At 44.7% G+C, this 19,685-nt stretch overlaps 1 protein-coding gene across 3 annotated transcripts in view; it reads right to left on the bottom strand.

Moving 5' to 3' along the window:
- LOC307010792 (L-threonine ammonia-lyase) overlaps positions 1 to 17,149 on the bottom strand; it is a 25,791-nt gene extending 8,642 nt beyond the window's left edge. For 2 of the 3 annotated variants that reach the window (XM_079635775.1, XM_079635774.1), the window contains exons 1-3: positions 16,604 to 17,149; positions 13,195 to 13,537; positions 10,591 to 10,707 (exon numbers count right to left, since the gene is read on the bottom strand). In XM_079635775.1, coding sequence (XP_079491901.1) covers positions 10,591 to 10,707; positions 13,195 to 13,537; positions 16,604 to 17,037 — 894 coding nt within the window. In that variant the 5' untranslated portion in view covers positions 17,038 to 17,149. The remainder of the gene's footprint in view (positions 1 to 10,590; positions 10,708 to 13,194; positions 13,538 to 16,603) is intronic. The other variant, XM_079635776.1, reaches the window with a different exon arrangement.
- Between the last annotated feature and the right edge of the window lie 2,536 nt (positions 17,150 to 19,685).

Raw genomic sequence — 19,685 nt, forward strand, 5'->3', positions numbered from 1 at the left:
CACACACTCTGCTTATTACACACACACTCTGCTTATTACACACACTCTGCTTATTACACACACACTCTGCTTATTACACACACACTCTGCTTATTACACACACTCTGCTTATTACACACACACTCTGCTTATTACACACACACTCAGCTTATTACACACACACTCTGCTTATTACACACACTCTGCTTATTACACACACACTCTGCTTATTACACACACACTCTGCTTATTACACACACACTCTGCTTATTACACACACTCTGCTTATTACACACACACTCTGCTTATTACACACACACTCTGCTTATTACACACACACTCTGCTTATTACACACACACTCTGCTTATTACACACACACTCTGCTTATTACACACACACTCTGCTTATTACACACACACTCTGCTTATTACACACACTCTGCTTATTACACACACACTCTGCTTATTACACACACACTCTGCTTATTACACACACACTCTGCTTATTACACACACACTCTGCTTATTACACACACACTCTGCTTATTACACACACACTCTGCTTATTACACACACACTCTGCTTATTACACACACACTCTGCATCTTACACACACACTCTGCTTATTACACACACACTCTGCTTATTACACACACTCTGCTTATTACACACACACTCTGCTTATTACACACACACTCTGCTTATTACACACACACTCTGCTTATTACACACACACTCTGCTTCTTACACACACACTCTGCATCTTACACACACACTCTGCTTATTACACACACACTCTGCTTATTACACACACACTCTGCTTCTTACACACACACTCTGCTTCTTACACACACAGGGACGCGCAGCACACACAAACATGCCAGATATTAAAAATAAAAGAATTACAATGTAAAAGATTATTATTGTGTAGATAAAGATATGGTGTAATCCTGCTTGATGCGTTTCTTCGCTAGAGAAGCGTTCAGTTTCCCGCTATCAAATGTAAACAGCGAATCCGCCATCGCGAGCGCAACTGCCTTTAAAGAGAATGAGAGATGAGACTCTGATTATATTGCATGTTATGCCCAAAACACACATTACTCATTTAGAGAATAGAGACAAGACACACACACTGCAAACATGCTTTTCTTACTCAGTATCTGTCTTGTTTCCAGTCCGAATATCTAAAAATTCTTAAATAAATATGTATTTACTAGATGAGTAAAATACCATAAGATATTATGTCCTGTTTTCCAGGGGAATTAATCAATATTAAGATTTATTGATTGCGCATGCACTTTACTGGACACAGCTCTTTATGGGGTCTTTATGGGGAGTTAAATTAGGTATAGGTTATGGGTAATGTAATTTATGGGGACATATATTGATAAGGCAAATGGGTGGACAACTTAATACTACATGCCTGTCTGTTTTTGCTCTAACAACATTTCGTTGTTATCTTGTAACAATGATAAATAAATAAAACTGAAACTGAACTGAAAATGAAGTGAGTAGATGCTTAAAAACGAGCAAAATGATCTGCCAAAGGGGTCATAAAATAATGTTAATTCAAACAAAAACAAGATTATTTTCTGACCCCTTTGGCAGATCATTTTGCTCGTTTTTAAGCATCTACTCACTTAATATTGATTAATTCCCCCGGAAAACAGGACATAATATCTTATGGCATTTTACTCATCTAGTAAATACATATTTATTTAAGAATATTTCGATATTTGGACTGGAAACAAGACAGAAATACTGAGTAAGAAAAGCATGTTTGCAGTGATTACTCATTACGAGAATAGCGACGACGCTTTTAGACCAGCGCCGGGAGCGCCGACCATTTGTCCCGCCGTTAAACTAGCAGAAGTGGATTCAGACTGACATCAGATGGCGTGTGCCGAGCGCTCGGATCCGTCAGTCAGGGCCCGTGGTGCGGCGGCTGTCTGGGTGTGATGATGTCAGATAGATCAGGTGATGATGTCAGATAGATCAGGTGATGTCAGATAGATCAGGTGATGTCAGATAGATCAGGTGATGTCAGATAGATCAGATGATGTCAGAGAGATCAGGTGATGTCAGATAGATCAGGTGATGTCAGAGAGATCAGGTGATGATGTCAGATAGATCAGGTGATGTCAGAGAGATCAGGTGATGTCAGAGAGATCAGGTGATGTCAGATAGATCAGGTGATCAGGTGATGTCAGAGAGATCAGGTGATGATGTCAGATAGATCAGGTGATGTCAGAGAGATCAGGTGATGTCAGAGAGATCAGGTGATGTCAGAGAGATCAGGTGATCAGGTGATGTCAGATAGATCAGGTGATGTCAGAGAGATCAGGTGATGTCAGAGAGATCAGGTGATGTCAGATAGATCAGGTGATCAGGTGATCAGGTGATGTCAGAGAGATCAGGTGATGTCAGATAGATCAGGTGATGTCAGATAGATCAGGTGATGTCAGATAGATCAGGTGATGTCAGATAGATCAGGTGATCAGGTGATGTCAGATAGATCAGGTGATGTCAGATAGATCAGGTGATCAGGTGATGTCAGATAGATCAGGTGATGTCAGAGAGATCAGGTGATGTCAGAGAGATCTGATGATGTCAGAGAGATCAGGTGATGTCAGATAGATCAGGTGATGTCAGATAGATCAGGTGATGTCAGATAGATCAGGTGATGTCAGATAGATCAGGTGATCAGGTGATGTCAGATAGATCAGGTGATGTCAGATAGATCAGGTGATCAGGTGATGTCAGATAGATCAGGTGATCAGGTGATGTCAGATAGATCAGGTGATCAGGTGATGTCAGATAGATCAGGTGATGTCAGATAGATCAGGTGATGTCAGAGAGATCAGGTGATGTCAGAGAGATCAGGTGATGTCAGAGAGATCAGGTGATGTCAGATAGATCAGGTGATGTCAGATAGATCAGGTGGTGATGTCAGATAGATCAGGTGATGATGTCAGAGAGATCAGGTGATGATGTCAGAGAGATCAGGTGATGTCAGATAGATCAGGTGATGTCAGATAGATCAGGTGATGTCATAGATCAGGTGATGTCAGAGAGATCAGGTGATGTCAGAGAGATCAGGTGATGTCAGATAGATCAGGTGATGTCAGATAGATCAGGTGATGTCAGATAGATCAGGTGATGATGTCAGAGAGATCAGGTGATGATGTCAGAGAGATCAGGTGATGATGTCAGATAGATCAGGTGATGTCAGATAGATCAGGTGATGTCAGATAGATCAGGTGATGATGTCAGATAGATCAGGTGATGATGTCAGATAGATCAGGTGATGATGTCAGATAGATCAGGTGATGATGTCAGAGAGATCAGGTGATGATGTCAGATAGATCAGGTGATGTCATAGATCAGGTGATGTCAGAGAGAGCAGGTGATGTCAGAGAGATCAGGTGATGTCAGATAGATCAGGTGATGTCAGAGAGATCAGGTGATGTCAGAGAGATCAGGTGATGATGTCAGATAGATCAGGTGATGTCAGATAGATCAGGTGATGTCAGATAGATCAGGTGATGATGTCAGATAGATCAGGTGATGATGTCAGATAGATCAGGTGATGATGTCAGATAGATCAGGTGATGATGTCAGAGAGATCAGGTGATGATGTCAGATAGATCAGGTGATGTCATAGATCAGGTGATGTCAGAGAGAGCAGGTGATGTCAGAGAGATCAGGTGATGTCAGATAGATCAGGTGATGTCAGAGAGATCAGGTGATGATGTCAGAGAGATCAGGTGATGATGTCAGATAGATCAGGTGATGTCAGATAGATCAGGTGATGTCAGATAGATCAGGTGATGATGTCAGATAGATCAGGTGATGATGTCAGATAGATCAGGTGATGATGTCAGATAGATCAGGTGATGATGTCAGATAGATCAGGTGATGATGTCAGATAGATCAGGTGATGTCATAGATCAGGTGATGTCAGAGAGAGCAGGTGATGTCAGAGAGATCAGGTGATGTCAGATAGATCAGGTGATGTCAGAGAGATCAGGTGATGTCAGAGAGATCAGGTGATGTCAGAGAGATCAGGTGATGTCAGATAGATCAGGTGATGTCAGAGAGATCAGGTGATGTCAGAGAGATCAGGTGATGTCAGAGAGAGCAGGTGATGTCAGAGAGATCAGGTGATGTCAGATAGATCAGGTGATGTCATAGATCAGGTGATGTCAGATAGATCAGGTGATGTCAGAGAGATCAGGTGATGTCAGAGAGAGCAGGTGATGTCAGAGAGATCAGGTGATGTCAGATAGATCAGGTGATGTCATAGATCAGGTGATGTCAGAGAGATCAGGTGATGTCAGAGAGATCAGGTGATGTCAGAGAGAGCAGGTGATGTCAGAGAGATCAGGTGATGTCAGATAGATCAGGTGATGTCATAGATCAGGTGATGTCAGATAGATCAGGTGATGTCAGATAGATCAGGTGATGTCATAGATCAGGTGATGTCAGATAGATCAGGTGATGTCAGATAGATCAGGTGATGTCAGATAGATCAGGTGATGTCAGATAGATCAGGTGATGTCAGAGAGATCAGGTGATGTCAGATAGATCAGGTGATGTCAGATAGATCAGGTGATGTCAGAGAGATCAGGTGATGTCAGATAGATCAGGTGATCAGGTGATGTCAGATAGATCAGGTGATCAGGTGATGTCAGAGAGATCAGGTGATGTCAGATAGATCAGGTGATGTCAGATAGATCAGATGATGTCAGAGAGATCAGGTGATGTCAGATAGATCAGGTGATGTCAGAGAGATCAGGTGATGATGTCAGATAGATCAGGTGATGTCAGAGAGATCAGGTGATGTCAGATAGATCAGGTGATGTCAGAGAGATCAGGTGATGTCAGATAGATCAGGTGATGTCAGAGAGATCAGGTGATGTCAGAGAGATCAGGTGATGTCAGATAGATCAGGTGATCAGGTGATCAGGTGATGTCAGAGAGATCAGGTGATGTCAGATAGATCAGGTGATGTCAGATAGATCAGGTGATGTCAGAGAGATCAGGTGATGTCAGATAGATCAGGTGATGTCAGAGAGATCAGGTGATGTCAGATAGATCAGGTGATCAGGTGATGTCAGATAGATCAGGTGATGTCAGATAGATCAGGTGATCAGCTGATGTCAGATAGATCAGGTGATGTCAGAGAGATCAGGTGATGTCAGAGAGATCAGATGATGTCAGAGAGATCAGGTGATGTCAGATAGATCAGGTGATGTCAGATAGATCAGGTGATGTCAGATAGATCAGGTGATGTCAGATAGATCAGGTGATGTCAGAGAGATCAGGTGATGTCAGATAGATCAGGTGATGTCAGATAGATCAGGTGATGTCAGAGAGATCAGGTGATGTCAGATAGATCAGGTGATCAGGTGATGTCAGATAGATCAGGTGATCAGGTGATGTCAGAGAGATCAGGTGATGTCAGATAGATCAGGTGATGTCAGATAGATCAGGTGATGTCAGATAGATCAGGTGATGTCAGATAGATCAGGTGATGTCAGAGAGATCAGGTGATCAGGTGATGTCAGATAGATCAGGTGATCAGGTGATGTCAGAGAGATCAGGTGATGTCAGAGAGATCAGGTGATGTCAGAGAGATCAGGTGATGTCAGATAGATCAGGTGATGTCAGATAGATCAGGTGATGTCAGATAGATCAGGTGATGTCAGATAGATCAGGTGATGTCAGATAGATCAGGTGATCAGGTGATGTCAGAGAGATCAGGTGATGTCAGAGAGATCAGGTGATGTCAGATAGATCAGGTGATGTCAGATAGATCAGGTGATGTCAGATAGATCAGGTGATGATGTCAGATAGATCAGGTGATGTCAGATAGATCAGGTGATGTCAGAGAGATCAGGTGATGTCAGATAGATCAGGTGATGATGTCAGATAGATCAGGTGATGATGTCAGATAGATCAGGTGATGTCAGAGAGATCAGGTGATGTCAGAGAGATCAGGTGATGTCAGATAGATCAGGTGATGTCAGAGAGATCAGGTGATGTCAGAGAGATCAGGTGATGTCAGAGAGATCAGGTGATGTCAGAGAGAGCAGGTGATGTCAGAGAGATCAGGTGATGTCAGATAGATCAGGTGATGTCAGATAGATCAGGTGATGTCAGAGAGATCAGGTGATGTCAGAGAGATCAGGTGATGTCAGATAGATCAGGTGATGTCAGAGAGATCAGGTGATGTCAGAGAGATCAGGTGATGTCAGAGAGAGCAGGTGATGTCAGATAGATCAGGTGATGTCATAGATCAGGTGATGTCAGATAGATCAGGTGATGTCAGATAGATCAGGTGATGTCATAGATCAGGTGATGTCAGATAGATCAGGTGATGTCAGATAGATCAGGTGATGTCAGATAGATCAGGTGATGTCAGATAGAGCAGGTGATGTCAGATAGATCAGGTGATGTCAGATAGATCAGGTGATGTCAGAGAGATCAGGTGATGTCAGATAGATCAGGTGATGTCAGATAGATCAGGTGATGTCAGAGAGATCAGGTGATGTCAGATAGATCAGGTGATCAGGTGATGTCAGATAGATCAGGTGATCAGGTGATGTCAGAGAGATCAGGTGATGTCAGATAGATCAGGTGATGTCAGATAGATCAGGTGATGTCAGATAGATCAGGTGATGTCAGAGAGATCAGGTGATCAGGTGATGTCAGATAGATCAGGTGATGTCAGAGAGATCAGGTGATGTCAGAGAGATCAGGTGATGTCAGAGAGATCAGGTGATGTCAGATAGATCAGGTGATGTCAGATAGATCAGGTGATGTCAGATAGATCAGGTGATGTCAGAGAGATCAGGTGATGTCAGAGAGATCAGGTGATGTCAGAGAGATCAGGTGATGTCAGATAGATCAGGTGATGTCAGATAGATCAGGTGATGTCAGATAGATCAGGTGATGTCAGAGAGATCAGGTGATGATGTCAGAGAGATCAGGTGATGATGTCAGATAGATCAGGTGATGTCAGATAGATCAGGTGATGTCAGAGAGATCAGGTGATGTCAGATAGATCAGGTGATGATGTCAGATAGATCAGGTGATGTCAGATAGATCAGGTGATGTCAGATAGATCAGGTGATGTCAGAGAGATCAGGTGATGTCAGATAGATCAGGTGATGTCAGATAGATCAGGTGATGTCAGATAGATCAGGTGATGTCAGATAGATCAGGTGATGATGTCAGATAGATCAGGTGATGTCAGATAGATCAGGTGATCAGGTGATGTCAGATAGATCAGGTGATGTCAGATAGATCAGGTGATGATGTCAGATAGATCAGGTGATGTCAGATAGATCAGGTGATCTCATAGATCAGGTGATGTCAGATAGATCAGGTGATGTCATAGATCAGGTGATGTCAGATAGATCAGGTGATGTCAGAGATCAGGTGATGTCAGAGAGATCAGGTGATGTCATAGATCAGGTGATGTCAGAGAGATCAGGTGATGTCAGATAGATCAGGTGATGTCAGATAGATCAGGTGATGTCATAGATCAGGTGATGTCAGAGAGATCAGGTGATGTCAGATAGATCAGGTGATGTCATAGATCAGGTGATGTCATAGATCAGGTGATGTCAGATAGATCAGGTGATGTCAGATAGATCAGGTGATGTCAGATAGATCAGGTGATGTCAGATAGATCAGGTGATGATGTCAGATAGATCAGGTGATGTCAGATAGATCAGGTGATGATGTCAGATAGATCAGGTGATGATGTCAGATAGATCAGGTGATGTCAGATAGATCAGGTGATGATGTCAGATAGATCAGGTGATGTCAGATAGATCAGGTGATGTCAGATAGATCAGGTGATGATGTCAGAGAGATCAGGTGATGTCAGATAGATTAGGTGATGTCAGATAGATCAGGTGATCAGGTGATGTCAGATAGATCAGGTGATGTCAGAGAGATCAGGTGATGTCAGATAGATCAGGTGATGATGTCAGAGAGATCAGGTGATGTCAGATAGATCAGGTGATGTCAGATAGATCAGGTGATCAGGTGATGTCAGATAGATCAGGTGATCAGGTGATGTCAGATAGATCAGGTGATCAGGTGATGTCAGATAGATCAGGTGATCAGGTGATGTCAGATAGATCAGGTGATGTCAGATAGATCAGGTGATCAGGTGATGTCAGATAGATCAGGTGATGTCAGATAGATCAGGTGATCAGGTGATGTCAGATAGATCAGGTGATGTCAGAGAGATCAGGTGATGTCAGAGATCAGGTGATGTCAGAGAGATCAGGTGATGTCAGAGATCAGGTGATGTCAGATAGATCAGGTGATGTCAGATAGATCAGGTGATGTCAGAGATCAGGTGATGTCAGAGAGATCAGGTGATGTCATAGATCAGGTGATGTCAGAGAGATCAGGTGATGTCAGATAGATCAGGTGATGTCAGAGAGATCAGGTGATGTCAGATAGATCAGGTGATGTCAGATAGATCAGGTGATGTCAGATAGATCAGGTGATGTCAGATAGATCAGGTGATGTCATAGATCAGGTGATGTCAGAGAGATCAGGTGATGTCAGATAGATCAGGTGATGTCATAGATCAGGTGATGTCATAGATCAGGTGATGTCAGATAGATCAGGTGATGTCAGATAGATCAGGTGATGTCAGAGAGATCAGGTGATGTCAGATAGATCAGGTGATGTCAGATAGATCAGGTGATGATGTCAGATAGATCAGGTGATGTCAGATAGATCAGGTGATGTCATAGATCAGGTGATGTCAGATAGATCAGGTGATGTCATAGATCAGGTGATGTCAGAGAGATCAGGTGATGTCAGATAGATCAGGTGATGTCATAGATCAGGTGATGTCATAGATCAGGTGATGTCAGATAGATCAGGTGATGTCAGATAGATCAGGTGATGTCAGATAGATCAGGTGATGTCAGATAGATCAGGTGATGTCAGATAGATCAGGTGATGATGTCAGATAGATCAGGTGATGTCAGATAGATCAGGTGATGTCATAGATCAGGTGATGTCAGATAGATCAGGTGATGTCATAGATCAGGTGATGTCAGATAGATCAGGTGATGTCAGAGATCAGGTGATGTCAGAGAGATCAGGTGATGTCATAGATCAGGTGATGTCAGAGAGATCAGGTGATGTCAGATAGATCAGGTGATGTCATAGATCAGGTGATGTCAGATAGATCAGGTGATGTCAGAGAGATCAGGTGATGTCAGATAGATCAGGTGATGTCATAGATCAGGTGATGTCATAGATCAGGTGATGTCAGATAGATCAGGTGATGTCAGATAGATCAGGTGATGTCAGATAGATCAGGTGATGTCAGATAGATCAGGTGATGATGTCAGATAGATCAGGTGATGTCAGATAGATCAGGTGATGTCATAGATCAGGTGATGTCAGATAGATCAGGGGATGTCATAGATCAGGTGATGTCAGATAGATCAGGTGATGTCAGATAGATCAGGTGATGTCATAGATCAGGTGATGTCAGATAGATCAGGTGATGTCAGAGATCAGGTGATGTCAGAGAGATCAGGTGATGTCATAGATCAGGTGATGTCAGAGAGATCAGGTGATGTCAGATAGATCAGGTGATGTCATAGATCAGGTGATGTCAGATAGATCAGGTGATGTCAGAGAGATCAGGTGATGTCAGAGAGATCAGGTGATGTCAGATAGATCAGGTGATGTCATAGATCAGGTGATGTCAGATAGATCAGGTGATGTCAGATAGATCAGGTGATGTCAGATAGATCAGGTGATGTCAGATAGATCAGGTGATGTCAGATAGATCAGGTGATGTCAGATAGATCAGGTGATGTCAGATAGATCAGGTGATGTCAGATAGATCAGGTGATGATGTCAGATAGATCAGGTGATGTCAGATAGATCAGGTGATGTCATAGATCAGGTGATGTCAGATAGATCAGGTGATGTCATAGATCAGGTGATGTCAGATAGATCAGGTGATGTCAGATAGATCAGGTGATGATGTCATAGATCAGGTGATGTCAGATAGATCAGGTGATGTCATAGATCAGGTGATGTCAGATAGATCAGGTGATGTCATAGATCAGGTGATGTCAGATAGATCAGGTGATGTCAGAGAGATCAGGTGATGATGTCAGATAGATCAGGTGATGTCAGATAGATCAGGTGATGTCAGATAGATCAGGTGATGTCATAGATCAGGTGATGTCAGATAGATCAGGTGATGTCATAGATCAGGTGATGTCAGATAGATCAGGTGATGTCAGAGAGATCAGGTGATGATGTCAGATAGATCAGGTGATGTCAGATAGATCAGGTGATGTCAGAGAGATCAGGTGATGTCAGAGAGATCAGGTGATGTCATAGATCAGGTGATGTCATAGATCAGGTGATGTCAGATAGATCAGGTGATGTCAGAGAGATCAGGTGATGATGTCAGATAGATCAGGTGATGTCAGAGAGATCAGGTGATGTCAGATAGATCAGGTGATGTCATAGATCAGGTGATGTCATAGATCAGGTGATGTCAGATAGATCAGGTGATGTCAGATAGATCAGCTGATCTCGGACCTGTGTGAGCGAGGACAGCAGGCACAGCACTCCTCTCTCCCGCACCGACCCGGTGTAGTGCAGAAGCTCCTTCTTCAGGTAGATCTCCATCCCGTACTGTTTGGACAGTCTGGAGTACTGAGGGGAGAACACACACACACACACACACACACACACACACACAGACACACAGACACACAAACACACACAGACACACAGACACACACACACACACACGTTTATGGGCCGGATCTGGGTTTGACGAGCTCTTGCCTGAGTTAGAGTGTTGTTTGTAATTCTAGCGAATGCCTCTCATTTTTAAGAGGCCATAAAACCAAACTGGCTGAGGCAGAGGAATCGTGTCTCCACACACACACACACACACACACACACACACACACACACACACACACACACACACACACAGTTCTCCAGTTTGGTCAGAGCAGATGTTTGAGTCTCGTTACACTTCTTCCTCAGTGTTTCTGTCTGGACAATTATCTAAACATTCCACGACACATTTACTGGAGAAGCAGAATTACTGAAGATATTATCACAATTATACTTTGTCGCCGGTTCTGTTCATAATTTTTATGGACAGAATTTCTAGGCGCAGCCAGGGGCCGGAGGGTGTCGGGTTTGGGAACAACACGATTTCGTCTCTGCTCTTTGCGGATGATGTTGTCGTGTTGGCCCCTTCAGACCAGGACGTCCAGCATGCACTGGGACGGTGTGCAGCCGAGTGTGAAGCGGCTGGGATGAGAATCAGCACCTCCAAATCCGAGGCCATGGTCCTCAGTCGGAAAAGGGTGGCTTGCTCACTTCAGGTTGGTGGAGAGTTCCTGCCTCTAGTGGAGGAGTTCAAGTATCTCGGGGGCTTGTTCACGAGCGAGGGAAGGATGGAACGGGAGATGGACAGACGGATCGGTGCAGCTTCCACAGTAATGCGGTCGATGTACCGGTCTGTCGTGGTGAAGAAAGAGCTGAGCCGCAAGCTCTCGATTTACCGGTCAATCTACGTTCCTACTCTCACCTGTGGTCATGAGCTTTGGGTGGCGGCCGAAACGAGCTTTCTCCGCAGGGTGGCCGGGCGCTCCCTTAGAGATCGGGTGAGGAGCTCGGTCACTCGGAGGAGCTCAGAGTAGAGCCGCTGCTCCCCCACATCAAGAGGGGTCAGCTGAGGTGGCTCGGGCATCGGCTCCGGTGCCTCCTGGACGCCGGGGAGATGTTCCGGGCACGTCCCACCGGAAGGAGACCCCGGGGAAGACCTAGGACACGCTGGAGAGACTATGTCTCTCGGCTGGCCTGGGAACGCCTCGGTGTCCCCCCGGAAGAGCTGGAGGAAGTGACTAGGGAGAGGGATGTCTGGGTGTCTCTGCTTAGACTGCTGCCCCCGCGACCCGGCCCCGGATAAGCGGAAGAAGATGATGGATGGATTATCACAATTTTGTGAGTTTAAAACAAGAACAAATTTCTGCCGATGAAGTCAGAAAAATAATCTTGTTTTCCCTTTGAATGAAGTTTATTTTTCTGACTCCATTGGGAGATATTTGTTCTTGTTTTTTTTATATAGTGCATGATAATATCTTCAGTAATTCTGCTTCTCCAGTAAATGTGTCGTGGAATGTTTAGATAATTGTCCAGACAGAAACACTGAGGAAGAAGTGTAACGAGACTCAAACATCTGCTCTGACCAAACTGGAGAACTGTGTGTGTGTGTGTGTGTGTCATACGGTGCAGGGTGATGTGTGTGTGTGTGTCGTACGGTGCAGGGTGGTGTGTGTGTGTGTGTGTGTGTGTGTGTGTCGTACGGTGCAGGGTGGTGTGTGTGTGTGTGTGTCGTACGGTGCAGGGTGGTGTGTGTGTGTGTGTGTGTGTGTGTGTGTGTCGTACGGTGCAGGGAGGTGTGTGTGTGTGTGTGTGTGTGTGTGTGTCGTACGGTGCAGGGTGGTGTGTGTGTGTGTGTCGTACGGTGCAGGGTGGTGTGTGTGTGTGTGTGTGTGTGTGTCGTACGGTGCAGGGTGATGTGTGTGTGTGTCGTACGGTGCAGGGTGGTGTGTGTGTGTGTGTGTCGTACGGTGCAAGGTGGTGTGTGTGTGTGTGTGTGTGTGGTACGGTGCAGGGAGGTGTGTGTGTGTGTGTGTGTCGTACGGTGCAGGGAGGTGTGTGTGTGTGTGTCGTACGGTGCAGGGAGGTGTGTGTGTGTGTGTCGTACGGTGCAGGGAGGTGTGTGTGTGTGTGTGTGTGTGTGTGTCGTACGGTGCAGGGTGGTGTGTGTGTGTGTGTGTGTGTCGTACGGTGCAGGGTGGTGTGTGTGTGTATGTGTGTGTGTCGTACGGTGCAGGGTGGTGTGTGTGTGTATGTGTGTGTGTCGTACGGTGCAGGGTGGTGTGTGTGTGTGTGTGTCGTACGGTGCAGGGTGGTGTGTGTGTGTGTGTGTGTGTCGTACGGTGCAGGGTGATGTGTGTGTGTGTGTCGTACGGTGCAGGGTGATGTGTGTGTGTGTGTCGTACGGTGCAGGGAGGTGTGTGTGTGTGTGTGTGTCGTACGGTGCAGGGTGGTGTGTGTGTGTGTGTGTGTGTGTGTGTGTCGTACGGTGCAGGGAGGTGTGTGTGTGTGTCGTACGGTGCAGGGTGTTCTCTGGACGCTGGACTGCTGGAGTCTGAACGCTGCGGCGCTGATGTCCTCGAAGCGCAGATGCTCCAGAGCCGCTTGCGGAGCCGGTTTGCTCTCGGCGCTCTTCTTAGCGGACGCTCTGGGCGGCGACATCAGCTGGACCTCGGCTGGTTCTGACACGCTGGTCTCGAACACCTTCACGTCTCCGTTGAGGTATTCCTCGGCCCCGAAGTCCTTCAGGCGCTCCGGGCAGATGAGGGTGGAGCGGCGCCCCGCGGGGCCGTTAGCGAGGCGAGCGTCTGTAGCACACGGGCCGCCGGCGGGTCTGGAGGAGCCGAGCCGCTGCTCCGCACTGAGGAGGAACACACACACACACACTCCATCAGGACTCTGGAGGTCCAGTGCAATATATAAACATATATATATGAAACATTAAATATAATATTTATGATATTTAGTATTATAATAATATATGCCAAGAAACCAGAAATTACATTACAATAATTCACACTTTATCATGCAGTTAAAATGTTATGTTTTATGTAATATATTAAACATGATATGCTTCCCTCTTTTTTTCCCTTTTCTTTTGTGCTAATCTTTGCAGTTTAATTTCTGGTTTCTTGACATTATGATCATATTATCAAATATATTAGTAACACTTTACAATAAGGTTTCATTTCTTAACATTAGTTAACTATATTGGAAGTAACCATGAAAAAATACTTAGATAATTCTTCTAAACATTTACTAATACACTTTTAAAATCAAAAGTTGTATTTAACATTATTTAATGCTCCGTGATCTAATGTGAACAAACAAAACTTAACCAAATATTCATAAATGCTTAAAAAAATATATTCTTAGTTCATGTTTGTTCACTAATGCATTAACTAATGTTATCAAACGAGAGCTTATTGTAAAGTGTTACCAATAAAATATACATTTTATATCATATTTTTGTTTTTTACAAAAACCTTCACAGTATATTGCTCAGTTCTGATGACCTGTGACTTTAATTGTATGGACAAAATATTTTTTCAAAATCACACATTTTTTATTTATTAATATTTATTTTATATTTTTTTTTGTGGCTAAATATTTATGTCATTTATGTGATTGTTTAACTGCTACATTACAATTTTTGTATTTACCTTGTGGAGGAATAAGTAGCCCACGTTATTATGTTGATAACTTCTGTTTATCTCAAACTCACACAGTTAAAGCCAGAAGAAGTCAAACAGCGACACACTCGCTCATCAAACGCCCGAACACACACACACACACCACGCTCGGCTCGTGTGTGTTTCTGAGCCGGCTCTGAGGATATGAGGTTTCTGTACTCAGCTCATGAAGGAGATGTGTACGCATGTAGAAAACAGTGTGAAGCAGAACACACACACACACACACACACCACGCTCGGCTCATGTGTGTTTCTGAGCCGGATATGAGGTTTCTGTACTCAGCTCATGAAGGAGATGTGTACGCATGTAGAAAACAGTGTGAAGCAGAACACAGCACACACACACACACACACACACACACACACCACGCTCGGCTCATGTGTGTTTCTGAGCCGGATATGAGGTTTCTGTACTCAGCTCATGAAGGAGATGTGTACGCATGTAGAAAACAGTGTGAAGCAGAACACAGCACACACACACACACACACACCACGCTCGGCTCATGTGTGTTTCTGAGCCGGATAAGAGGTTTCTGTACTCAGCTCATGAAGGAGATGTGTACGCATGTAGAAAACAGTGTGAAGCAGAACACACACACACACACACACACACACACACCACGCTCGGCTCATGTGTGTTTCTGAGCCGGATAAGAGGTTTCTGTACTCAGCTCATGAAGGAGATGTGTACGCATGTAGAAAACAGTGTGAAGCAGAACACCGCACACGCGCTCTGATTACTGTGTTCTTCATATTATATCTATAATCAGCATATTAATGATTAATGAACACTGCAGAATCTGCATCTGAAGTGGCACTGAAGTGTATTTACACACACTGGTTAACACTGCTCAGAGGAATGCATTAATAATGTTGATGATAAGCTTGAGCCGGCGGTGTACAGCGCCTTCCCTCGGGGTCTTCACACACACTTCTCTGCGCCTGATCTCAGTTCAGTGTAAACGCACGTATGATCCGCTTTGCCAGTGTGAACAGAGACGACACAGAAGCGCTTCTGCTCCACTTGTGCAGATCTGGCATTAGCGGTCAGTGTCTCTGGTCATGTGTCCAGTCCTGAAGGCTATTAATATCGGCTGTGTTCGGCAGGCCTGAGCTTTCACCTCATTATACGTCACAGTGTCTGATAGTGTCTGAGCAAACTCTCCGGTTAACCCCATCAAGCCCACACTCGTGAAGATGCACTGATCTCCTGCACTGCTTCTGTCTCCGATTGAGTTTTCTCTCTTTTATCCAGTAAACGTCTTTGTGTAGTTGTAGAAACTCCAGCTCGAGCCTCACGTCTCTCTGTGTGTCTAATGTGATTATTATCAAGTAAACGTAAGAATAAGTAATATTTCAGCTGAATTAATGCAGGTTTACTTGATTATCCAGACATCATTTAATATAAAAATCAAGAGTATCAAATATGATCATCAGGCTTATTTGTTCATCTGTCAATCATCATTGTTTTGCATTGCATTAAGTTTTAAAACAGATCATAAAAACTTAAGCATGTAAATATCATCTCACTAAGGCATGTTATTGGCAGATATTGATCACTCTAAAAAATGCTGGGTTGTTTCAACCCAATTTTGGGTCAAATATGGACAAACCCAAACGTTGGGTTAAAAATTTAATTTCAAAATTTAACCCAACGGCTGGGTTTGTCCATATTTGACCCAAAATTGGGTTGAAACAACCCAGCATTTTCTAGAGAGTCTGATATACTGATATAAAGATCTCATTGGTTTACATTACAAGCATCCATATGAATATCAACATCTGCAGCTTATTTTTGCTAAGTTTGAGTCTCTGAATAAAACTGAGCAGTTCTTTCCTCCATATTTTCACTAATATCAGACTATATGAGGCATAAAAGTCTGATTTATCAAATCGGATACTCAACAAAAACACATATGAAAACTTTTTTTTGGTTCAATAAACCGTTCCAATTCAAACACTGAGATGACATTTCATACGTCAGGCTTTACAGGGTTCATGTCATGCATAATAACTGTATGTTTCCTCGTAGACACACTCTCAAAAATGCTGGGTTGTTTTAACCCAATTTTGGGTCAAATATGGACAAACCCAAACGTTGGGTTAAAAAATGTAATTAAAAAAATTAACCCAACGGCTGGGTTTGACCATATTTGACCCAAAATTGGGTTAAAACAACCCAGCATTTTTTTGAGTGTATTTCAGAGCATCGTTCAGCATGTTCCGGTGTTTACCGTGGTAGGAAGAGGAGGATGAAGGAGAGGAAGAGTCTGAGGAAGATGTACACTAGTGCCTGGAAGAGCGACAGGAAAGTGGGGTTTTCTCCGAGATGTGGGAATAGAGGGAACGTTTCTGCTGGATCTACGGGAGAGGAACCGGGAGCTTCGGAAGCTTTACGGGAGGGAGACTGTGAATCACCGGATGAAGGAACGGGAGTCGCTACATGGTTTCTAGATTCATCCGGTTCATCCTCACATCTCTCCGACTCCGCAGGACACTGGGAAGCGTTCGGTGTGGGACACACTCTACGGGGTTCAGAGTTACGTACGGTTTCCCACCTCTGCCAGAACGGGTCATATTCCTCGCTGTCGCTAAAGCCTCTCCGAGTCTCTTGTGGCTGCGAGCCGTCGGTCGCGAAGTTTGCAAAAAACTGTGCTGCGAAATTCATCCTCAAGCTGAAGCTCTCTGATGTGTGTGTGTGTGTGTGTGTGTCCAACAGTACTGTCCTCGGTCTGTCCTACAGGACATTAGCTGACTGCTCAGGGTTATTTAAGAAGGGATTACCCATAATCACACGCTGGACTCCACCTCCAGCTCTATTCCTGGATCAGACCGGGTCTACACCCGCCTCCCACGTGGTATAATCAGACACTCTAACGGGATAGATGAGGGCTTATGCTGCCCAGAGAAAGATGACCTCGCGTCCAGAGGAAAGTGTCCCCCGTAAGACCTCAAGCCCTGACCTCTAGGACAGGCCAAATCCTCTTCAGACAGGATCACAGATCACCTCTGACTCCACCGCATCATTTACACTGCCACAGACTTCATGACACTCAAACAGGTTTGGACGTGGAACAAAAATGATGATATATGAAGCATGGGTGCTGGGGTGTTCTGTTTAGTTGCTAGGGTGTTGCTAATGTAACCCCTCCACCCGGGCCCTACTCGCCCCGCTCTGTGCGGGCCTCGAACCCGGGTCTCCGGCGTGAGAGTCAGGCGCTCTAACAAGGAGGCTAAATTGAGATATTTATTATTGAGATCAGAGGAGTGAGGTTTACTCGCACAGCGACTACTAGCTGGCCTCCGTTACACTAAGGTGTCCTGTGTAGTTGTTAGGGTGTTGCTAAGGTGTTCTGTGTGGTTGCTAAGGTGTGTTGTGTGGTCTCTACAGTGTTACCGGGGTGTTCTGTGTGATTGCTAAGGTGTCTTGTGTGGTTGCTATGGTATTCTGTGTGGTTGCTAGAGTGTTCTCTGTGGCTACGGTGCTGCTAATGTGTTCTATGTAGTTGCTAGAGTGTTCCGGGGGTGTTCTGTGCTGCTAGGGTGTTGCTCGGGTGTTCTGAGTAGTTGCTAGGTTGTTGATAAGGTGTTTTGTGTAGTTGCTAGAGTGTTTGTTCTGTGTGGCTAGGCTGTTGCTAGGGTTATCTGTGTGGCTAGGGTGTTGCTAGGGTGTTCGGTGTAGTTGCTAGGGTGTTGCTTGGGTGTTCTAAGTAGTTGCTAGGTTGTTGATAAGGTGTTTTGTGTAGTTGCTAGAGTGTTTGTTCTGTGTGGCTAGGCTGTTGCTAGGGTTATCTGTGTGGCTAAGGTGTTGCTAGGGTGTTCGTTGTAGTTGCTAGGGTGTTGCTAGGGTGTTGCTCGGGTGTTCTAAGTAGTTGCTAGGTTGTTGATAAGGTGTTTTGTGTAGTTGCTAGAGTGTTTGTTCTGTGTGGCTAGGCTGTTGCTAGGGTTATCTATGTGGCTAGGGTGTTGCTAGGGTGTTCGGTGTAGTTGCTAGGGTGTTGCTAAGATGTTCTGTGTGGTCGCTAGAGTGTTGATAATGTGTTCTGTGTAGTTGCTAGAGTGTTGCTAAGGTGTTCTGTGTGGCTAGGGTGTTCTGTGTAGTTGCTAGGGTGTTGTTAATATGGTCTGTGTGGTCGCTAGATTGCTGCTGGTGTGTTCTGTGTAGTTGCTAGAGTGTTGCTAGGGTGTTCTGTGCAGTTGCTAGGGTGTTGCTAAGATGATCTGTGTGGTCACTAGATTGCTGCTGGTGTGCTTCTGTGTGGTTGCTAGAGTGTTGCTAGGGTGTTCTGTGTAGTTGCTAGGGTGTTGCTAAGATGATCTGTGTGGTCACTAGATTGCTGCTGGTGTGTTCTGTGTAGTTGCTAGAGTGTTGCTAGGGTGTTCTGTGCAGTTGCTAGGGTGTTGCTAAGATGATCTGTGTGGTCACTAGATTGCTGCTGGTGTGCTTCTGTGTGGTTGCTAGAGTGTTGCTAAGGGGTTCTGTGTGGCTAAGGTGTTGTTAATATGGTCTGTGTGGTCGCTAGATTGCTGTTGGTGTGTTCTGTGTAGTTGCTAGAGTGTTGCTAGGGTGTTCTGTGTTGTTGCTAGAGTGTTTTGTTTGACTAGGATGTTGCTAGGGTGTTCTGTGAAGTTGCTAGGGTGTTTCTAAGGCGTTCTGTGTGGTCGCTAGAGTTTTGCTGGGGTGTTCTGTGTAGTTGCTAGGGTGTTGCTAAGATGAACAGGTGAAAATGTTGCGTCTGATCACTTAGTAAAGTTGCAACACACGATGTGAGGAATCATTCATGCCTGGAGCACAGACGCTGCATTAAACACTCAACTTTAGCACTGACTGATAGTGCTATAGAGGCTCAGTACATCACTAACTAGGAGCACTAGTACTAGGGAACAGATTGATCACCCCTGTTGACAGAATTCTCACATAAACGTTCAAATTTAGTATAAAATGTAAAAAGAAAGCGCTTTCATGCACACCGCTATTATTCATCCACAGGACGTGTTTTATGGAGGTTGTGATAAAACGTTTGCTGCGTCTCTTTATCCAGCAGACGTACATGTGCAGACGAGATTTACAGACGCACACTAACGCCAGACATCACACGCCTGACAGCTTCAATACATCACACACACTAACAAGGGCTGAAGAAGATCCCGGCGGAGGATCACTGTTGTCCAGGTCCATCCCTCTGATGACCATTCCAGGAAAAAGAAAAGGATGAAAGTCCGGCCAAGGGAGAAGTCGATACAGAGATGGAGCCAAGAAACACTTCAGCAGATTCCAGCCGTGGGGCGGCGCACATAATGCGATACTCAGAAAGC

Source organism: Phoxinus phoxinus (genome assembly GCF_949152265.1).
Source record: "Phoxinus phoxinus genome assembly, chromosome: 14".
NCBI lineage: Eukaryota > Metazoa > Chordata > Actinopteri > Cypriniformes > Leuciscidae > Phoxinus > Phoxinus phoxinus.